Source organism: Pagrus pagrus (genome assembly GCF_965226575.1).
Source record: "Pagrus pagrus genome assembly, chromosome: 6".
NCBI lineage: Eukaryota > Metazoa > Chordata > Actinopteri > Spariformes > Sparidae > Pagrus > Pagrus pagrus.
The window spans coordinates 26,795,024-26,815,068 of record NC_140190.1 but is presented as its reverse complement, the minus strand read 5'-3'; the positions used below and the strand labels follow the sequence as shown (position 1 = coordinate 26,815,068).

General features: G+C 42.6%; 1 protein-coding gene across 17 annotated transcripts in view; it reads right to left on the bottom strand.

Annotated features, from left to right (window-relative positions):
- Nucleotides 1-20,045, bottom strand: part of lrrc7 (leucine rich repeat containing 7) — a 130,759-nt gene that overhangs the window by 10,131 nt on the left and 100,583 nt on the right. For 13 of the 17 annotated variants that reach the window (XR_014622756.1, XR_014622757.1, XM_084354948.1 and 10 more), the window contains 18 exons: nt 16,860-16,989; nt 15,780-15,895; nt 15,493-15,562; nt 13,520-13,619; nt 13,213-13,337; nt 12,239-12,523; nt 11,962-12,084; nt 10,621-10,732; nt 9,104-9,329; nt 7,020-7,523; nt 6,051-6,275; nt 5,737-5,968; nt 5,141-5,491; nt 4,666-4,938; nt 3,665-3,877; nt 1,837-2,004; nt 501-620; nt 25-232 (listed from right to left, as the gene is read on the bottom strand). Coding sequence is in view for 15 of the 17 variants with exons in the window: in XM_084354948.1 (XP_084211074.1) it covers nt 25-232; nt 501-620; nt 1,837-2,004; nt 3,665-3,877; nt 4,666-4,938; nt 5,141-5,491; nt 5,737-5,968; nt 6,051-6,275; nt 7,020-7,523; nt 9,104-9,329; nt 10,621-10,732; nt 11,962-12,084; nt 12,239-12,523; nt 13,213-13,337; nt 13,520-13,619; nt 15,493-15,562; nt 15,780-15,895; nt 16,860-16,989 (3,581 nt within the window). In the remaining 2 variants the exon portion in view is untranslated. The remainder of the gene's footprint in view (nt 1-24; nt 233-500; nt 621-1,836; nt 2,005-3,664; nt 3,878-4,665; nt 4,939-5,140; nt 5,492-5,736; nt 5,969-6,050; nt 6,276-7,019; nt 7,524-9,103; nt 9,330-10,620; nt 10,733-11,961; nt 12,085-12,238; nt 12,524-13,212; nt 13,338-13,519; nt 13,620-15,492; nt 15,563-15,779; nt 15,896-16,859; nt 16,990-20,045) is intronic. The other 4 variants (XM_084354940.1, XM_084354945.1, XM_084354946.1 and 1 more) reach the window with 3 other exon arrangements.

The following is a 20,045-nucleotide window of genomic DNA, read 5'->3' as shown; positions in this document are numbered from 1 at the left end:
ACAAATGAACTTAATACCATTTACCTTGAGACATGTTGCCTTGGTACTGCCCCCCAGAGGGAACTACTGACAAGGGCATCCCTGGTTGGTACTGGCCCCCTTTGTTCATCATGCCGTCATAGACCTGCTGCCCGACCACACGATGAGGCGTGGTGGACGAGGAGGAGGAAGAGGAGGTGACGATCATGTGTGTGTTGTGTGATTGGTGGGAAGGGTTGTGGGGGTGGGCATTCTGTGGACAGAGGAGGGGCACGTGAGACATCCAGAGGAATGTTTACTCGAGATGCTTATTTATTTGCATTCTAAAGAAATAGACAATTTCCTTGCTTAGTTCAAAGCCTCAAAGACTACTTTCACAAATCTGCTGCAAAATGAGACTCTGTAACGCTTAATCCTGTCAAATTAACAGGACACTATATTGATCGTTAGCGTAAAATAGGCTTGATTAAACAAAATATAACTGAGATGAAAAGGTTCACTGATCAGACAATCACTACTACCTTTTTCATGAGATTGTCTGGTGGGACGTCCCTCCTGCCAAGTGAGTAGGGAGCCCATTGGTTGCTCCCTGACAACCCCTCCTGGTCATTATCCAGCATGGCAGCCTGTTGAGAGGGGGTCTGAGAGAGAGACAGAGACAGAGAGAGAGAGAGTGACCATTACTGACAAGGAACATTTACTGTAACTTCAGTAATTAATCCATGTATCAACCTGAGTTACATGGTGACTTGGGTCGGCCACCAACCGAAACTGTTATATAAGACTCAGCAATCAACTATCTATCTCCAGAAGTGCTTACTGCAGCACTAAGTATGCATACTGTCGGGCTATAACATCCTAAAAAAAAAAGGTGAAGTAAAGTAATATGTTGTGCAATGTTACCATCTGTCGATATGGTCTGATAAACAAACAACAATCAAATTAAAAATGTCATTAGCTACTAGTTACAAGTGCCTTTACAACTGTGACTATTTTCTATTTTTATCGAGTGGCATGTAGTAAAAACCTTTATAATTAAACTCACAGTATGTAATCTCTGTGAGTGTTGTGTGCAGGAGGCTGAGCTGCTGCAGCAACTCAGAGCCAACTCTGAAGCAGAGAGTTGGGAGCAAAGCTAGACCTTGTGGAGGAATAAGCACCGAGAGTCACATCAGATTCTGCTCTTGAACGGATTAGTATCGTCGGGAAGAGAGCTCAGAAATTACTTTTTAAACTTTTGGGATTAAAAAGTGGAATTATCTTCACTCCATGTATCAACCTGACTGCAGCAGCAAACCGCGGAGGTGACCGCCATTGTCAGGTGTTTATGCACTGTGATGTTGACTGCTGAAAGGACATTAACTATGCTTCATGAACGTACAATACAAAGAGGAAAGGGGAAAAAGAAGAAGACAGAGAACCAGAGTCGTGGGTGAGTGCTGAGTTTAGTGAGAGTTGACTTTAATGTAAACACACAGACACACCCATGGTTGTAGCCGTAGCTCGTTAGCTTGTGGCTAACGTATAGTAAAATGTCAATCAGTGTCTGTTGTCTGGATAACCTTGAAAGGTGGTTTAATGTTGGGTCCAAACTTTTTAAACACCAATCCATCACCAGAATTTGATCAGTTGCTGCTATACATACGATTTAAGTGTCTTTCAGCCATGTTCAGTCAAACTAAAGTGTATCAGACCCAGTTCATCTAAATCAGAATAGCAATAATGGCACATGGTTAAATAATAGTTCATGGTTGCTGCAGTTGGGTGAAGAGGCAGTGGCAGCTATTCTCTATAATTACCTATGTGTGCAGTAATAACAGCAGTACCAGGGTTCATTGTTCTCACAGGGATACTCACAGCGTTAGCAGACGGAGGAGGAGGTAGTGGCAGCCAGCGGCCAGCAGGGGGCTCATGCTTAGTGTTATTGTAAAGGTTAAAGTTCAAAGTGCTGCTGCGCCCCTGGCCGTGACCCCCGCCCTGACAGAGCATGCCCAGCGTGAGCGTGTTGTGCTTTAGGACACCACTCTGATTGGAGAAGACAACATCACATGACATGGGTGAATGTAGAGGGGAGGGGGGCGGAGCCTACACAGCGGGCCGGCAGCGTTTTGACAACACACTGTGAGCTCCACAAACAAATAAACAAACATCAATAACACAGATAAAACAACAACAACAACAACAACAGTGCAGAGTTGCTGAAAGCACAGAGAAATGTTAGCTAGTGAACGGTCAATACACACAACATTGTGTCATACAAGCAACAACTGGTGGATCAGTTCATTCTATCAGTGTGTGAGTCTTTCATTTAGTTATGTATCTGTGGAAACAAACATTAGTCCGATCCCTAACTGAAAACTGACAACGACAAGGTTTTATTAGGTCATGTTAAACTTGTGCTTCAATGCATCATTTCAGCACCATCCCACAGCCCTGTCCAAACGTCAGCATCGTGTGTTTTGATTTGATCTGACAAGGCAGATATGTTTGCACCATGTGTGTGAGGCTAGGAGGTCATAACACCGTATGACTAGACTATAACAATTCTGCTTTGTTCCGCTCGACTACCTCTGAGTGTCTTGTCTGTTGAGGCACCTTTTCTGATTAAGGAATTAGTTTCACATTTTGGAAATTACGCTTCTTCACTTTCTTGCTGAGAGTTAGATGAGAGGATTGATTGCACTCTCATGTCTGCAAGGTAAATACAAAGCTTGAGCCAGGAGACATGAAGACAGGAAACAGCTAGTCTGGCTCCGTCCAAAGGTAGAATAGTATGCCTATGAGCACCTCTAAAGCTCCCTAATCAATGTGCTGTATCTTGTTTGTTTAATCTGTGTAAAAAACCTAAGGGTAAAAACAGAAACGTGTGCTTCTGCAGGGGTTATTCAATGGAACTACTTCTTCACTGGGAAAGTGTCCTATTGCTAATGTGAGGATGTTTCACAGTTTGGTTTTTGTACAGATTTGTACAGCAAGTGAGTCAAGGAGCTTTCATCATGCTGGCAGTTTGTTTTCCGTCCCCTTTCTGCTAAATTAAGGGGTAATTGAAATGTGTGTTACATTGTGTGACTTTGTTAACAAGTTAGAACACCAAAGTCACACAACGGATGTTTCTGGCAAAACAAGTAGGATCTAATATTTACCAAAAAGGTCGAGGGATCCTTTCCAAAATGTTATCAGATATGCACTATCAGGAGTCAGACGGACTCCAAGGATTACACCGCAACCAATTCCAAAACTTTCTGTACCTAGAAGTCATTTTTAGGTCAAGTATAAAAATACCAGAATGACGTCTAACCTGTTGACCTTCTGCCATGTCATAGCACACAGTATTTCCAAAAAAGTTTAACTATTCCTACTAGTTTAAAAATTCCACTCTTTCCTATGTCAGTAGCTGCATTAAACATCCCACTAGAATTATCCAGGGTGACTTTTCACTTAATTTCGTTGAGTTATATCTAAGGACGTGTGATTTCCTCTGCAAATATCGAGTAGTGAGTGTGCAGTCGGTCAGGCTGACAGAGCGACAGTGTGGATGGGACACACATGCAGCCGGACACATATCTGGTCAACCTTACAACACAGACTTACACAGATACAGACAGGGAGGGCCTCCGAATGCTGTGTGTTTGTGTGTCAGTGTGTGTGACTCCTTCTTAAGGGTGTCTGTATTGCACTGACATACCCTGTCCAATCGTTTGGCCTCTATGTGCCTGAGTAGCTGTTGCCTCCAATCGGCAGGCATCCTGGAGGTGATGTCTTCAGGTTTCTGTGGTACGACAGGTCTTACTTTGATGGTGTCGTCAGATGGTTTCTCGGGGCAGGTTGCCAGAGTGTAGTCAGGGGGCATCTTCTCCAGCAGGGCAGCCATGGTGGGACGGGCTGACACTGGACGGGCCTGAGGACAAATTTATCTTTTAAATATGATAAGAGCTTGACAGTGATACATTGATTTTATTGAAAGCTGCACTGATCTTAATTTTTCTTGATTTTTGCATTGCCAATGGAAAAAATGCCTATGTGTATGTGAAAAGGGTTGCTAGTAGTGACCAACCCATTGAGAATTAACACCAATCTTGCAGTTCCCTTCAAGTCCACAGAGCTTTTCAGCACCTTTCATTTAACTCACTGTTAAATTCAGTAATAAGACAGTGTAGTAATTCTAAGTATCCTGTGGTGTCGCGGGAGTTAAATGAGACTTCCAGGCAGATAAGCACAAAGACTGCAGTTATACAGACACTATACTAGACCATCATGGGGAAGAGGTGAAGCTTTCTACAGAGTAGGTTCTGTATTTTCCAACCTTCACTTCTGGCCTTGTGCTTTGGCTAAAGATGTTACAGCTAAGACTTGAGTCATAAGCTCATAGTTTCCTTCATGCTGAAGGAGCCAGACGAGGTGCTGTGCGAATCTGATCAGTATGCTCCCGGACACCTCTCTGTGGCTATTTTTGGAAAGTCTGACTTGAGGCAAACCCAGAACATGCTGAAGGGATTATTTATGGACTTGGGAATGCCTTGGGAGCTGGGGATATGGCAGAGGCAAAGGACACCTGCACTACTCTGCTCAGTCTGCAGCTACAATGAGCTGGACCCAGATAATTGGTAGAATATGGATAAATTAAAATACTTCCACTCAGTCATATACATACGGTGTAATGTAAGAAAATATTTAATTCATAATCACCAGATGAATCTGTTGTGAACGGTCTACTTGAGATGCTCCGTAAGTCTCAGTACTATAACTCCTGGCAGACAGGGGGCGGCGCTGAGTCAAGCTCTTGGTTGGATAACCAATCATTGGCTTCTTCTGTTCCTGGTAGGTGGGGTAGTCGTCGTCATAGCGACCGTTTCTCTTGTTGTGCATCATCTGGCTCTGACTGTCGGCTATGTTGGTGACAGCAGAGTGCTCCATGGGGGTGGAGTACGCAAGAGCCCGGCTGTAAAGAGGGGGGTCCGCCTGAGGAGAGGAGCGCTTCATCAGACATACAGTGACATAACAGTGGTAATTAATAGATGGGTGCATGTGACAATTAATATGACGTCTAAAGACAGAAGCAGAGAAGCATTACTAGAAATATTCTCGTACTCAGTCATGGCCTCACAACTATAACACACTATTACAAAAATAAACATAATTTTGCAGAGAGCAGATCTCCTACCTGCTGTCTGTACTGAGCTTCCTGCAGCGCCTCCTGCTGGGCCTCATGGACTCGGCGAAACAAAGCGAGCTCTGTAGAGCTCACCAATGAATCCGCTCTCCTCAAGAACCCTGGCCTTGAGCGCTGCGATGGGATCGGCTGCTGCTGCTGGCTGGACGGACCATCCTGGTTGATTGGCGATTGGGGGAAAGAAAACATCTCCAGTGGTGGATATGCACGATACCGAGGGCTCACCAGCTCCTTGGGTAATGTCTTCCCTGGTTGATTGATGTACTCCAAGGCCTTCGATGAGTGGTTGACATAGTCTGGTGTGTTGGGGAAGGGGGGAGGGACCCGACGGTCCATGGTCACCTGATTGGTTAGAACAGTTACCGGTTAGTCCATGAAAGCAATGTGGCATTGTTGTTGTCGTACAAAACTGTTACTGCAGATATCTTGTTGACTAAATCCCTACAGGTGTATATTAATAGAGCCCTGTTGAATGCTTTGTGAAAAAGAAAACAATGTTCCATAAAAGCTGGACGTGTAAGAAGTCATTTTTCAATAACAAGTTAGTTGATTTTTACCACCCTCAAGTGGCCAAGAAAGCTACTAACCTGGGGGTTGTAGTTGTGGTCGAAGTGGTATGCCTTCTGTGGGATGGCAGGTTTTTGGTTCTGTCCCTGGTTCTGGTGTCCGTGTCCGTGTCCTGGGAAGCCCAGTTCATCGTCTAACATGGGGGCGGACTGTGACCGGGACATGCTGGTCTGCTCCATAGAACCAGGCAACTCTGGACGATCCAAACTAGTCTGCTGCTCGATGGATGAACTGTAGCTGTCCATGGGAATACTGTAGCGAGACCAGTAAGAGATATCAGATACAACTTGACCTACTGAGATACTCCTATTGCTCTAAAGAAAAATAAACCCACCTGTAAACCTTGTAGGAGCCAATGTCAATCTCATCGATGCTCTGTGACTTCTTAAACTTGGATCTCGTCTCCCTCATCATGGGGGACAGGCGGTCTGAGCTTTTACTCATCACCACAGTCACCTTGTTGCCCCCGCTGACGGTTAACTGATCCTTCCTGTTCTGGTCCCCCTGATTGTTGTGATACGTCCAGCTGCCAGGTAAAGGCCCAGCACCTTGCTCCATTCTTGGAGCAAAAAAAATGGGATGGTCAGAGTGTTACACTAATATGAGCCCAAAGAATGAGCTGAACTAGAGCAGTGTGAGAGTTAAAAGATGAAGCAGAAGACAAGACCACGGAAACAGTGGCCTAATAAGTAGTCATTAAATTTCTACTCTATTAGTCAGCCTATTTGAACGGCTGACAAAATGTGGGTGGCTATTCAGAGGCCTGGAACCAGGTCAGACTAATGACATCTGAATTCGGCCCGTCATGATAAACAAGTTATCGACAGATCATACATATCTTGTATTATCCTCAAATCATTCTTAAAATGACAATAATATAGGTTGGCGCAATTATTTTCGAGAAAATATATCGTCCAACAAAAATAGCTGTCGCAACAGGCCTAGTCACAAATGAAGAAGGGGGCATTATTGCTCGTTAACAAGCATAAATGTTTTATTTATTATGTGTTGATTAATCAGCTGATTGCTTCAGCACTATTTGAGAGTGAATTAAGACAAAGCTGGAAAGCTTCAGAACCTAAGGTATGGAGCACTAGTTCTCAGTAATTCACTATATTAACCCAAGAATATAATGGATAGACTCTTCACTGCACCTTCAAACAGACAAAGAAGGTACAAATGCTGCCATAATCGTTGGTTGAAATAAAAAAACATGCAAACCCTGAGGGTCATGAAGTCTTCCACATAAACACATGCACATTTCAAGTATAACTGTGGGACTGCTGGAGCTCCAGTCAGTTACCTTGAGTCTATGTCCTTGCGGTCAGGGTTGGGGCTGGAGGAGGGCGTCATGTCCAGTTTGGAGGGAAAAGCGGTTCGGTCCTCCAGCGGGCTGGGGGTTCTGGTCCAGTTCTGCCAAGGATTCTGAGATGATGGTCCGGATTGCGGGTCATTGTCCGGAGTGGAGCGTTGGTTGCCGTGGAAGGGGAGCGTCTGAGTGTCCAGCTCTAGAGGGACTCCTACGATTCGCTCTTGCCTGAGGAGGGGGCGGCGCCCGTGTGTCGACTGGCTGCGGGGTTTGGAGCCCAGCGGTGGGTTTCCCTGACTCCCAGTAGAGGATGGAGCATCCAGAGGAGACTCCTCTGCGTCAAAACCTGTGTTGTCATAGTGAGGGGCCTCGGACCAATCAAAAGGCTCGCTCAGCGGACGTCGATCTCCGCGCTGCTGCAGCGTTCCTGATGGAGGGGTTTCTCTCTGAGATAGCAGGGGCTTGGAGTCAATGGGCTTGGGGAATGACTGAGCCAGTCTACAAAGACACAACATATTAAACAAAAATTATACTGTGGCAAATAATAAAAATGAATTATACTGAACTGCCATATTACATTATTATGTGCTGTATATGTAATCAGAGCCAGTGGGCACTGGGAACAGCGTAACTCGGTCTCCCTCTCTCTGATGTCTCTGAAAGATCAATTTGGCCAACAACCATGCTTGTTGTAATTAATGTTTCTGAGAGCAGCCTTGAACAGAAAATATTAATGCCTTCAACCTCCTTCACTGGCACTTGCAGTTTGCAAATACCACATGTTTCACAAGTACACAGACAAAGGGACAAGTACACAGATTGTGATCTGTACATCACCCCAGGGCATGTGAAATGACAACTTTAATGTCAAAAAATACCAAAGCCAGCTTTCACCCGCTGGGGCTCAGTAGAACGAGGAACGGCACGAGAATAATCAGGACAAGAAATGAGTTTTTAAAGTTATCACATATGTACAATTGGTGGAGTGATGGAAAGAGAAAACTGTTCAGTTACCGTTTGTGTATCTGTTCAGACCCAGTGTTGGAAGCAACAGAGGACTCAGAACAAACAGCTAGTATGGTACAAATACTAGTCTTTTGATCAGTCGAGGGGCTAATGTGAACATATATCTTACATTTTTGTTCTGTTATGATGATGTTATATCAACCTTCGCACATTTTCACGGTTGTATACTTGTAGAAACATGAATGGAGAATTTTACCAATGCAGTGATAAGAGACCCGTGGGACGGAGCCTGTGGCACGCTTAATTTTAAGCTAGCGTGAACGTAGTGGTATGAATTTTCTACCATTTTTATCAATTCAAGTGTAAAATTAGTAAAAATAGTAAAATTTCTGTGTAACAAATGGCATCAACCCAAAAATTGCTGCAGCAACTTATGAGACACAAGTGAGCATGGGAATGGCCATCAGATTCTTACTAAAAGTGTGTGTTTATGTCATGTGTTGATGTAGAAAAATGGTCTTATATTGTTACTGGCTCCAGGCTCCAGTCTTCAGCATCGCTGAGGCTATATTGAAAATATCATAAATACAGCAGGCAGTTTAAGTTGAGATGTTTGTTGTTGTTTATGGCTGCAACATTTCTGATTAGAACTCAAAACAGCTCCGAAACTCTATTTATATTAGTTTTGGATGCTATTTTTCATTACAAAACTGTCAGACTTTATCGCTGCGATCAGGGTAACGACTTCAACAGAAGGACCGAGCGTCTTTGCTTCTTTTCTTGTGTTGGTGTAAAGAAATCCTCTAGATAGTGCTGAAAACTGGACTGGACAGCAAAGGAGACGAGAGCTGAGAGAGGGACAGAGAGAGAATCCTGAACACAAGTCTGCAGCCTCATAATGAGTCTCCCTGACCTTGACTGAGCGAGCAGAGAAATGAGAAAGACACAGAAAGATGGAGGGAGGAGAGGATGGATGGATTGAGTGATTGGATAGATGGGTGATAGATGGAGGAGATTGAAGGATGGAAAGAGAAGAAGAGATGACAGATAGTGAGAGGGAGGGACGCTGATGAAATTGAACATGAAGCCGGCAGGTGTGTGTGCGTGCATACCTGTTGGTCCAGTGTGTCTGAGGGGCCTGGTCCTTGGTGGGGGCCTGCAGGGCGGGAGTGTGTTGATGTGCGTGAGAGTGTGTGTGTGAGTGTGAGTGTGAGTGTGCGTTGGCAGGCGGGTTGGAGGAGCCGGAGGAGCCCTGTGAGGGAGAGTAGTCGGAATAGGTGGCTGAGGAGCCGCTGTGGTTGAGACAGTGGAGCTTATCTACCTCCTCATCTGTCGACTCTGGACAGGGACAGATAGAGAGAGAGACAGACAGCTCTGTTCAGTGGAAATGTCACATCCTCTTCTCTCTGATAGCCCTCTTGTACGAGTGCCTAAGTGTCTTTGTCGTGTCTGGAAAAATCACCCTGTATTTTATCATATCTGATATCTTCTCTGTCACAGCACGAGAGACATCGCTTTGGTTGGTAGAGATCTGAGAATACGTTCAGACGACCTAACACACGCACATTTAAAGCTAGGCTGACAGTAGTTTTTGTAAACAGCTCATTGGTTTCTGAGTGATAAATATGGACATCTCAAAAGAATGATACTCAACATCTGAATGGTTTTGTGTTTGGGAAGAAGAAGAAACATTACAATAGACTTTTATCTATGTAAAAGCTTTTAAAGCTTCAACTAAATCAGTGTGTCCAGCCCGATGTTTTGGCTGAATTTCAGTGAAGCCTGTGTCCTGTATCTTCACATCAAGAATCTCATTCCTTTCTGAATCTTATCATCTCTTCCTTAACCCAGATTGCTGTAGTGCTCTCATTATATGTTTGGACATTATTGAGTCCACTGCACTGACGCAACACATGGCCTGGTTATAAAAGATGGGTTTAACAGTTTTTAAAAATCTTTATTTAGACATACTGGTCCAACTGAAATCAAGAACCTCTTTTGGAAGGGAGAAAACAGTTGCAGGAAAAAATACCAATAATATCAAACCTGCAGGGCAATGAGTCCAACGTATTCAGATCTTGACAAAACAAATGAAGCAGCTTCCTAATAACTTTGCCATGAGATCTTTCATTAAAAATGCACACTCATCGAGACGGACAGTTGTTTGAGTTTCAGTTACTTAGACAGAGTTCGTCACGGAGAAGAGATACTAATTTGTTCCGTTCGGTAAATGGGATCAAGGCGTTAGACTATTTCAAACAACACAGAATCTTGATAGGGCAGAAAAATGAGCTTTGGGCTCATTAATAAAAATTACTTAGTGTGATGAAACTGAGGCCTTCTGGGCAAAATCAGTAAAAAAAGGGTCAAAGCTAAAAGCTTGAGACTTGGCGACTACAATCTAGATTCACTAGAGAGGTTTATGGTATTTCCTCCCTCTGTCTGTTATGTGCTGAAATTAATCCTCTTACCACCAGGACTAATTAGTGGACACTATTACAACATGCCCCGGAGCGCTTTTACAATAGACCACACTAAAAGTGTGTATGTGTGCACACGTCTGCATGTATGAGCCTCTTTGTGTTCAGTTTGTCTCCGTCTCGCTGTACATACTGTAATCAAACTGTACCTTTCTTGTCCTTCCCCAGCAGCACCACTTTTGGTTTGTACATAGGTGGCTCCACCAGGGTGGGCCTCATGTCGGAGATACGGATGTCATTGGGAGAGCCGCCCATTGAGTCCTGTGGAGAGACAAAGCCCACAGGTTCACATCAGGTGGCAGCAGTTAAGCATGACAGTCATGACATGAGCTTGAGATGTAAAAAAGAGCAGTAGCAAGAATCACCTTGTTAAAATTTTAAAAACTTGTCAAGTATAATAAAGAGGTCATCAGATTTGCTCTAAATTTGAAAAATATAAGACTAGTCTGCATCAAATACACAGTAATATGGCAAGTATTTCACAGTTGCTGGTGTATCTAAATATAGATACACATTCCTGCCAATACTTTCACACTATTCCACCTACCAACCTGACCTACAGGTGGAGGTAATACACCAAGAAACACTGCAAAGTGCCAGCAAAGACAGGGAAGAAGAAGATTGCTTGCTGGTAAACATGGATGTTACCAATGCAGGATTCAAAATAAGTTTAAAAAAATCATGTTCGCAACTGTCTTAGCCAGATAACAAGAAACATTAACTTAATAAACACAGGTAGAGACAGAGTGCAACACGTCATACTCTGATTTCTACGCGCACCAGAAGGGAAAACAGTGAGTGTCATGAGATGCAACCAAAGGCTAAAACACTAACAAAATGCCTGGCGCTGGCTAAAGACGTTAGATTTCAGCATGTCAAAGGATTTTATCAGCACTCTTCATCTACCAGAGAGGAGAAGGTATACTGACAAACTCAACATTGTCAATCTATCCCAGTGTCCCTTCTCCTTACCTTGCTTTTCTTGTTAGAATGATCCAACATACATGGCCAGAAGTGAAATACTTAATCACCATGTACGATCATTATTAAACCAAACAAACAAAACCAGGCCTTACTCGGGCCTTTCGTAGCTTCAACCTCTACAGATCTTCTCACCAAATGAGCAACTGTGAGTTATGTCATAAAGCCTTTTCCCATTCTTCCCTTCTGATGTTGACTGTATCCACTTTTGTTTTTTTATAGGATCAGTCTTTTGGTTTGGCAGCTTGTGAAAATGTAGGTCTGGATTCTTTACCACCACACAGCAGCCTTTAGAAATGCTCCTTTTGTTTGCTAGCAGACAAAAGTTTCAAGGAGGAACCTTCACACAATACAAAGTTGTTTCCCCGTCAGGCGTGGGTGTAATTTGATCGGCTTTGACTGCAAGAGGTAAATGAAATTGGGGAACTGTCTTGCAACAAGCAAAACCCATCAAAATCGTGAGGCCACATTTCTGTTTCAAAGTACTGTGCGTGTGTGTATGTGACAACCTCAGAGCTCTCTGTCAGGTCCTCTTTGTCCTTCCTCTTGGGAATGTCGATGCCAGAGTTATGCATTGATCCCTGATCCATTAGCTGATTCTGAGAGAAGTCCTGCATCTCTCTGTCTGTCACCTAGAAAACACACGACACACTGCCTGTCTTACACCTTCATGACCACAGAGCCCAATCCAAGAGACACTGCTGCAACTCACAACTCACTACAGCTAATGTTCATATTATTATACTATTCATGTTATATGTGTGTGTGAGAGTGTGTGTTTCCTACCTCTTTGGGGGGCAGGGGCCACGGTGGTTCGTATTGTTCTTTGCTGAGGTGCGTGTGTTCCATGTTGGTTCCTGCTGAGGTGGCAGTGCCTGTGCTCAGCTGGTGCTGGTGCTGGTGCTGATGCTGGTGCTGGTGTTGGAGTTGGAGTTGGTGTTGGTGTTGGTGTTGGTGTAGTTGCGGGTGTCCGGCATGTACACTTTTACCCACAAGGCTTTGCACTGACTTGACCATGTTCTTAAGGTCCTCGGGGTAGGGTGTTGGGTAGCGCTTTAGGTTTATCTCCACCTGCACACAGGAAATGGAAATGGGTGAGTGTTCATAAAGGACGCAGACTGAGCAGAGGTGAGTAAGAATGTGACATAAAGTGTGTCTGCCGAAATGCGTCAAAGCTTCACAGTTTTTACTCGCATAGTTAAACAACGTCCAAATCTGTAGCCTATGTTCGAATGCTTCTTTTTTCTCTCTTCAAGTCGAAGGAGATGTTACGTGTGTTGCACTGAGAGAAATGGAGCTTCTCAACGGTGCTTAATGAGTCTCACATTGCACGCACATAAACACCAGACACATACATGTGATACAAGCACACATAATAGTATCAGCAAGTGCTCCACATGCACAAATGTGGTCCGTAGTGCTCGGGCCATCGACTAGCTGAAGTTAGACGGTTTCTTATTGGGCACTCGAGCTCAAGTCGCTTGTCAAGTTGACTTTTGAGACTTTGGAGGCAGGGATGTCCTCGTCTCTCCTTAGACTCATAATTATAGTAATAGCAGAGTGTATACTTAGTAAGTAATGACAGCAAGTATTGGTACAGTATGTGCTTGTGTTGCCCCTCCGAATATTAGGATGTAGAATTACATGCTAATTCAAGAATTGGAGGTGGTCCACTGAGACAGACAGACAGACAGACAAGCAGACAGACAGACAGACAAGCAGACAGACAAGACTGACTGTAACAGAGAGGAAGAGCTGACCTTGACCTTCCCAGAGTTGTCTTCCTCTTCTTTCTTGTCCTCAAAGTCAAAGGCCACAGTCATCCTCTGCTGTCTCTGTTCCTCCCACAGAGTAGGATTAAAGCTGTCACTGTCCGACTGGTAATCTGTGCACACACACGCAAACACACATCAAGGACGGGGTTAAAACCGCATTCATACAGAAGGTCTGTTCAAGGTCTGTTAATTGTCAGACACGCTTAAAGCAAGTTAGCTTCATTAAATGTCCTCAAACTACACATTATGAGACACACACACACATACACACATAAACACACACAGTTTGTACCCTCATCATGTCGCGGTTGCTGAGGAAACATGTAGTTGGTCAAAACCTTCTGTTTGGTTTCAGGGTGGGCTTCTGTCTGCAGTGGGATCAGAGCCTTGGACTGCAAACACACACAAGCACACGGTAATATTAGTATTCTCGTGCGGACGTTCACTCAACACATTTATTCCCTTTGTCCTGATCGAAACCTAATCCTACCTCTAAACAATAAGCCACGCTGTTCACTGATTGGCTATTAGAATATCTGATGGTTTATTCATCACATAAAGACCTTAACTTTAAACAAAACCTTCCTGACTGACGGGACGGAAGTATGCATGTGAATCACTTGGAAAGAATTTGCAAATTAATGTTACCGACAATAAAACAGAATGTCAAAAGAGGGGGGACACAGTTTCCCACTTTACGTTTGTAACACAAATTGAATTTTTCCATCTCCTGTCAGCGAGTCAAACGAGTTGTCTGTTTAATTTGCATGTTCAAAAACACTGCTTAATATCTATTTAAATGGTAATGTGATGGAATAATAAATGTTATCACAAGGAAAGTTAAAGTCTCTTCATTCAACATGTTCACTTTGTGTTTTGGTAGAGAAATGAAAGAAATCAACTCATAAACCCTTCTTCTAAACCCTTCTTCAACATTTATAGAGCTTAAGTGTTCGGAGAGAGATTAAACAACTGAATTTGGGTTTGACTCTTGCAGAGTATGCAAACATCAGTTCCCATTTTAAATGTTGATGTAAGACTGAACAGCCATTTTACAAATTACATTTTAATTTTAAATTTGCTCTCCTCCATAGCGTGTCAATAAGTATCTTGTGCTGTTGTGACTTAGATTTCAATTTCTTTTCACATTTTTAAATAAACTTTAAACTAAACTTTGGATGTCATGACGAATATTTTTGTTAAAAATAGCATCGTTGGCGACAAAACAATATGTGGTCATACATATAACAGTGTCACGCTGTTTCAGCCAGTAAACTTGTCTCCATTCTGATTACAAAGGCTGATTTTGAAAGAGCAGAGAGCTGATTAAAAATCACCTAATCAAGTGATTATAATGGTCTGAAATAACAAATTATAACAGCCGGTCCCAAATAAAGACTGAAAAAAAGGAAGGACAACAGATCATCAGTGCTATAGTGCTGGATGTGGTAAATTCAGTGTGATGTATGCACAGCATTATTTGCATCAGGACAACAATAGTGTTGTCTCACACTGTTCCATGTATCGTGACCCACTCTTCTTCACCTTGCCTTTAAGATAACAAGCTGCTGTAAGTAAAACTCAACACTTCCTGCAGATGTTTCACAATAAAGGTCTTCTGAGAACATAAGGAAACAATAGCACTTCTTCCACTGAATGACTTGTATGTGGAACAGAGGGAGGAAGCATTGAGTTTGCATTCAGCGCAAACAGCAGTTCAGTCAGACAACTCACATCTGAAATGTTTGTTAGAGCAGAAAACATAATTAGAGTCTGGCGTCTAGGCTTCAACCTCATCACTCCCCGCAGATATGCTTACATAGAAATATTGGGGAGTGATGAGTGAAACATCTTGAACCCCCCAGCCGGAGACTACGGGAGGATGCTGGGGTGGTGGTGGGGCTGAATAAAGATGCAGCAATACTGACGCAGGGCAGTGGTGGCATTGACAGGCAGCGGGAGAGGTGGGAGATTTTTGCAGTTTAAATAGATAGGTAGATGATTGTGGAGAGTGGGGCATGTCATGTGTATAACAAGGCAGCTCGAGTTGCCTGCCTCCACCAGCTGGCAGGCGTCGATCCATTAACAGCAAATTAAGAGGAAAGATGGGAACAAATGAAAAAAGATGAAGGATAAATAAATATGATAAAAAAACTATCATGTAAAGGCCTGTTCATCTGATTAATATGTGTGTACAGTACAGCAGCAGTGTGTGTGTTTGTGCTGCATACTCGTGAGCAGGTTCACTTTCTGGAGTGTGCATACCTGATTGTCAGAAAGCCAGAGAGCTGCCAGGTCCTTCAGCTTAGTAAAGGTAAACGGTAGATTCTTTAACCTGAGAGAGACACAGAGGGAGGGAGGAAGCGGTGAGAGAGAAAAGAGAGACGTTTCTTCTGCCCACGCACTGTACAGCCTGCAGAGCACGTAACCATGGCAACTGCAGGCCGTGAGAGCAGAACCAACAACAGCCATTGAGAAAGTGTTGCATGCATGTGATTGTGTGTGTGTGTATGTGTGTGTGTGTGTGTGTGTGTGTGCGTGTGTGTGTGTACCTGTTGTCACTAAGGTTCAGGACTCGTAGTTTGGTCATCTGTCCGATCTCATCAGGCAGAAACTCCAGTTTGTTGGACCGCAGCGACATTACCGTCACGTTCTTACAGTTACCGATCTGAAACACACGCACACACGAGCCGTCAGATCACATTACAATTAAACAAGCTGCATCACAGATGCAGACCGAGGAACATTAGGCGAGCAGCTAACTCGATTAAGGGTTTACTCTATAAAATGTCAACATGTTCTCAACACAGATCATCAAATACTGACGACACTCTGTCATCTCATACAGACACACAAAGTCCCCTTTGGCGTGTGCGTGATGGACAGAGGAAAAACTATTTCGGAAAAAGATTGTCTATGCTTGACACGGGAAGTGAAACCCAGTCTTCTGGTTGAACCCCAGTGTCCTCGGTGAACGTCCTTTAAAGGGTAAAGCTAAAGGTTATCTTCTGTGCCAGTATGAGACGCCGTGACAAAACAGCGGTATTTGACACCCTGAGAATGAGACCAGGCTGAAAGCTGGAGCCATCAACATGTCCTAGAGCTCAAGGTGACGACTCTAATTGCTTCTTTTGTCTGACCAACAATAGAAATCCCAAAGACCTTCAGTTGACTGTCATAAAAAGCAAAGAAAACCAGCGAATTTGGGCAATTTGGAGGCTGGAAAGAGTTAATTTATAGCATTTTTTTGCAAAACAAAAATGTTGTTTCAACACATACATTTTCCTTCTGTCAACTAATGGTTTAATCAACTAACTATTTCAGTTCCAAACAATGTCAAGGCCAGCACTGCATTGATCAGCTGTGATGATAAGTCTATTGATCAATTAGTTGTCAACCATTAATCGCCAACTATTTTTATTATCAATGAAGTGATTTTTTAAGAATAAATGTCCATATTCTCTGATTTAAGCTTCTAAAATGTCTATATTTTCTGGTTTCTTTGTCTTCTATAGCGGTAAACTGTCTATTTTTGGGTCCTGAACGAACACTTTGGGGACAACAGATGAATCAATAATAAACTTCTTGTCAATTGCAGCCATACAAGTCTTTATCATGTGTTGATTTCCTACCTCCCGGGGCAGCTCTGAGAGGAAGTTCTCGTCGGCAGCGAAGGTCCTCAGGCTGTGCAGGTAGCCGATAGTGGGAGGCAACGACTCCAACTCATTACAACTACAGTCCAACTCCTCCAACAGAGACAGACTGGGTGAAATGGAAGACAGGCAGAAAGGAAGAGATGCAGAGAAAGTGACAGAGATAGAAAGGAAATTATTCTGCAGGCTGCGAAATATCTGCTACAACCTTAGATAACTTAGACATGGGTCTTAAAGGATCAGAGTGGTGCTACTCTTTATTTTATCCTATTGTCAACAAATCCTGTGAAAAGACTGAACCAAGAATGAATTCCTCCTACTATCAAGTCTTTGTATCCACAGCCTGATACAACTTATCTCTCTGTGCAGCAGAGCTTCACAGCTGTTCATAAAGTATTCAAAAAGCACATGTTGCACTGGGTGACATGTTACTTCATCGCCACAAACAAACAGTTTATTTTGACTCGATACCACAAACTGTATACCAGCATGCAGCTGTAAAATGCTGGAGCTGAAAATAATCCCACACAAATGCAATATTTAATCCTGTTTGAGTGACGTTTGCTAATAACTACAGAGGAAATTATTGATGCTTTAAAAAAAACAAAACTTTCAGCTGTCTTAAAACATTTAGTGGAGCCGACGTTGGCAGACACAGTAGGGCAAACACAGTGTTGGTTTTAAACCTCCCCTGGATTTGCTGACAATAAGAAAATAGCACCAGCCTCATCCCGTAATACATTATGAACAGTTTGTTTTTATAGCGACAACTTAGAAGGAGGGAGTGTTGAGAGAAGGAAAAGATCATCACATTGAAGAATCATCCAGTCAATAAATTCATTCTTAACCAATCAATCTTAATCTGATGTTACCTTTTATTAATTTGGAGTCATTCACTGATCCTCATTTTCCCACTTTATCCCCCTAAAATTCTTCAACCTGGATCTCAGCTTCTCCACTCAACCAAGAGTCACAGTAACATCCACAGCAGGCCCTCTACAGGACACCCTGACCCCCCCTTTGACTGCCATCATTGGCCTAGCAGCACGCTAACAGCAGGCTAATGCTAATGAGACAACAATTTTACATTATTGTACTGTCACTGTTAACACTGCATTAGTCTGCTATTATTATTCCCAATAGACCGCGACCATCTGGGCCACCATACGGTCTGACAGGAGTGAGGGGAGGAGAGGAGTTTCACATCCTATAATAAGGTTTAAGGTTAGTTTGTTATTTTCTTTTTAGCATTATCAGTATAAAAATGGAAAATGTCTCCTTCAGCTAGAGTTGAATGTGTCAAATATGACTTTTTAACACCACTCCTAAGATTATTTGGCTGCCGTCTGTCAACCAGCTATGATAACGATCCTGTACTCATAGAAACATAGTTGCTCCGGCTCTTCACAGCGTCATTTTAAGACAAAAGTTTGTAGATTCAGAGCTCTGTGTATGGAGCGAACATAACCCTGATTTTTTTTTCCCACTCAGCTAAATAGACAAAAATGACAACACTGACTACATTTACATGCACAAAATATTCTGGTTTCGTATTCCAAAAAGAGGATACCACAAATATTCCTACTAAGCTGTTTACATCACTAATAAAAACAAATATTCCATTAAGATTCCCAATTACATGCAGCCGTGCATACTCCGATTAACAAACACAGCCCTCCTCTTTCATATGTTCAACCACCTTCTATAAAGGGTCGGGCTGCAATATTTGTGACATGAAAGTGACATCCAAGTCTTTCATAATGTTGAAAAGTAAATGTTTCTCCTTCTGATCAGAAACTCTGTGCATGACTCTCTACCTGATCCTTACAAACTGTTTGTTGAGTACAAGACATCCATGACAACGCACAGAGCTAACAGTAAGCAGGCAAAAGGCCATGTGCTGCAAACTGAGGCACATTTCAAATTGAGATGCATATTACGAATGCATGTCCAATCACAAACATATCGACCTTTCTCTCATGTTTTAATCGGAAAATGCTACATTTGGAGTAAGGTCTAATTTTATAGTGTTTACATGTACATGACCTGCAGGGCTGCACATTGTTTCAGCATTGACATCACAGGACACGGAGTACCAAGTAATGCAAACTGACTCAGCTCCTTTACATTTTAGATGCAGCATTCAAGCTAACGTTAAAATTGAAGTACTTGATAAATATTACCAGTGTTGCCACTCAGTAGTCTTTTTGCAACACAATAGTTGTAACTATGGTGATTTCAGCCTACTGTGACATCATGTGCATAGCCTCTATTGAGCTATTAAAGTAAGTTTTAGTGAAAAAACAGAATATAACAATGTTTCTTTATAACATAAGATAGCCATATTTGGAATATTATCATAATTGCAAAAACAATGGAATATTATTGTGCATGTAAACATAGTCACTGCTAACTGACACATACTGTATACCTGCAGTGGGAGAACCTTTCCACATTTTAGTCTATACAGCTTCTTTTTGTACATGTACATGTGGGCCAGTGTCTTAGCTGTAATATAGTAATGGCCTTAAGATGTCAACTAAAAGTAAAACAGAAGACTGACTCTCTCCACGCTCTCTTAAACCGCTATAGGCGTCAGAATATAATGTAGAATTAGTTGAGGCAGAAACTCTGCAGATACATAGACTCGTCCAGTAATGTAAAAGAATTGTTCATATGTAGAAACAGGAGTAGAACTATGATCACATTCATCCTTAGTAAGCATGACTTAAAAACTAAGAGGGGTAAGAAAAGGATCTTTGACAGTGTTTTTGGTTTAATCAGAGGGGAAGCAATGGATCTACAGCACTACTTATTGAGGCTAAAACCTGGGATTTGTTCAGGAAGACAAAATGTTTCACAGCGTTCAGATACAAATATGTTGCAAAGAGTGACATTCAAGTCGATTTACTTTTTAAAATCAAACAACACTCGTTTAGTGTTTTAAAAAATCTCATCCATCACAGAGCAGGATGCAAGTTACTACTCAGCTGTTTCAAACAGCAGAAATGAGCAGAATCAATTCATTCAAAGTCAAACTGATTTAATATTTCTTTTGCTGAGGGCACTGTTTGATTGTCCTCTGAAGATCTATTAAATCTGGAGTTAAACAGACAAGTTGTTCTTATTTGCAGTCTGTAACGTGAGCAGAATTTTGATCTCATA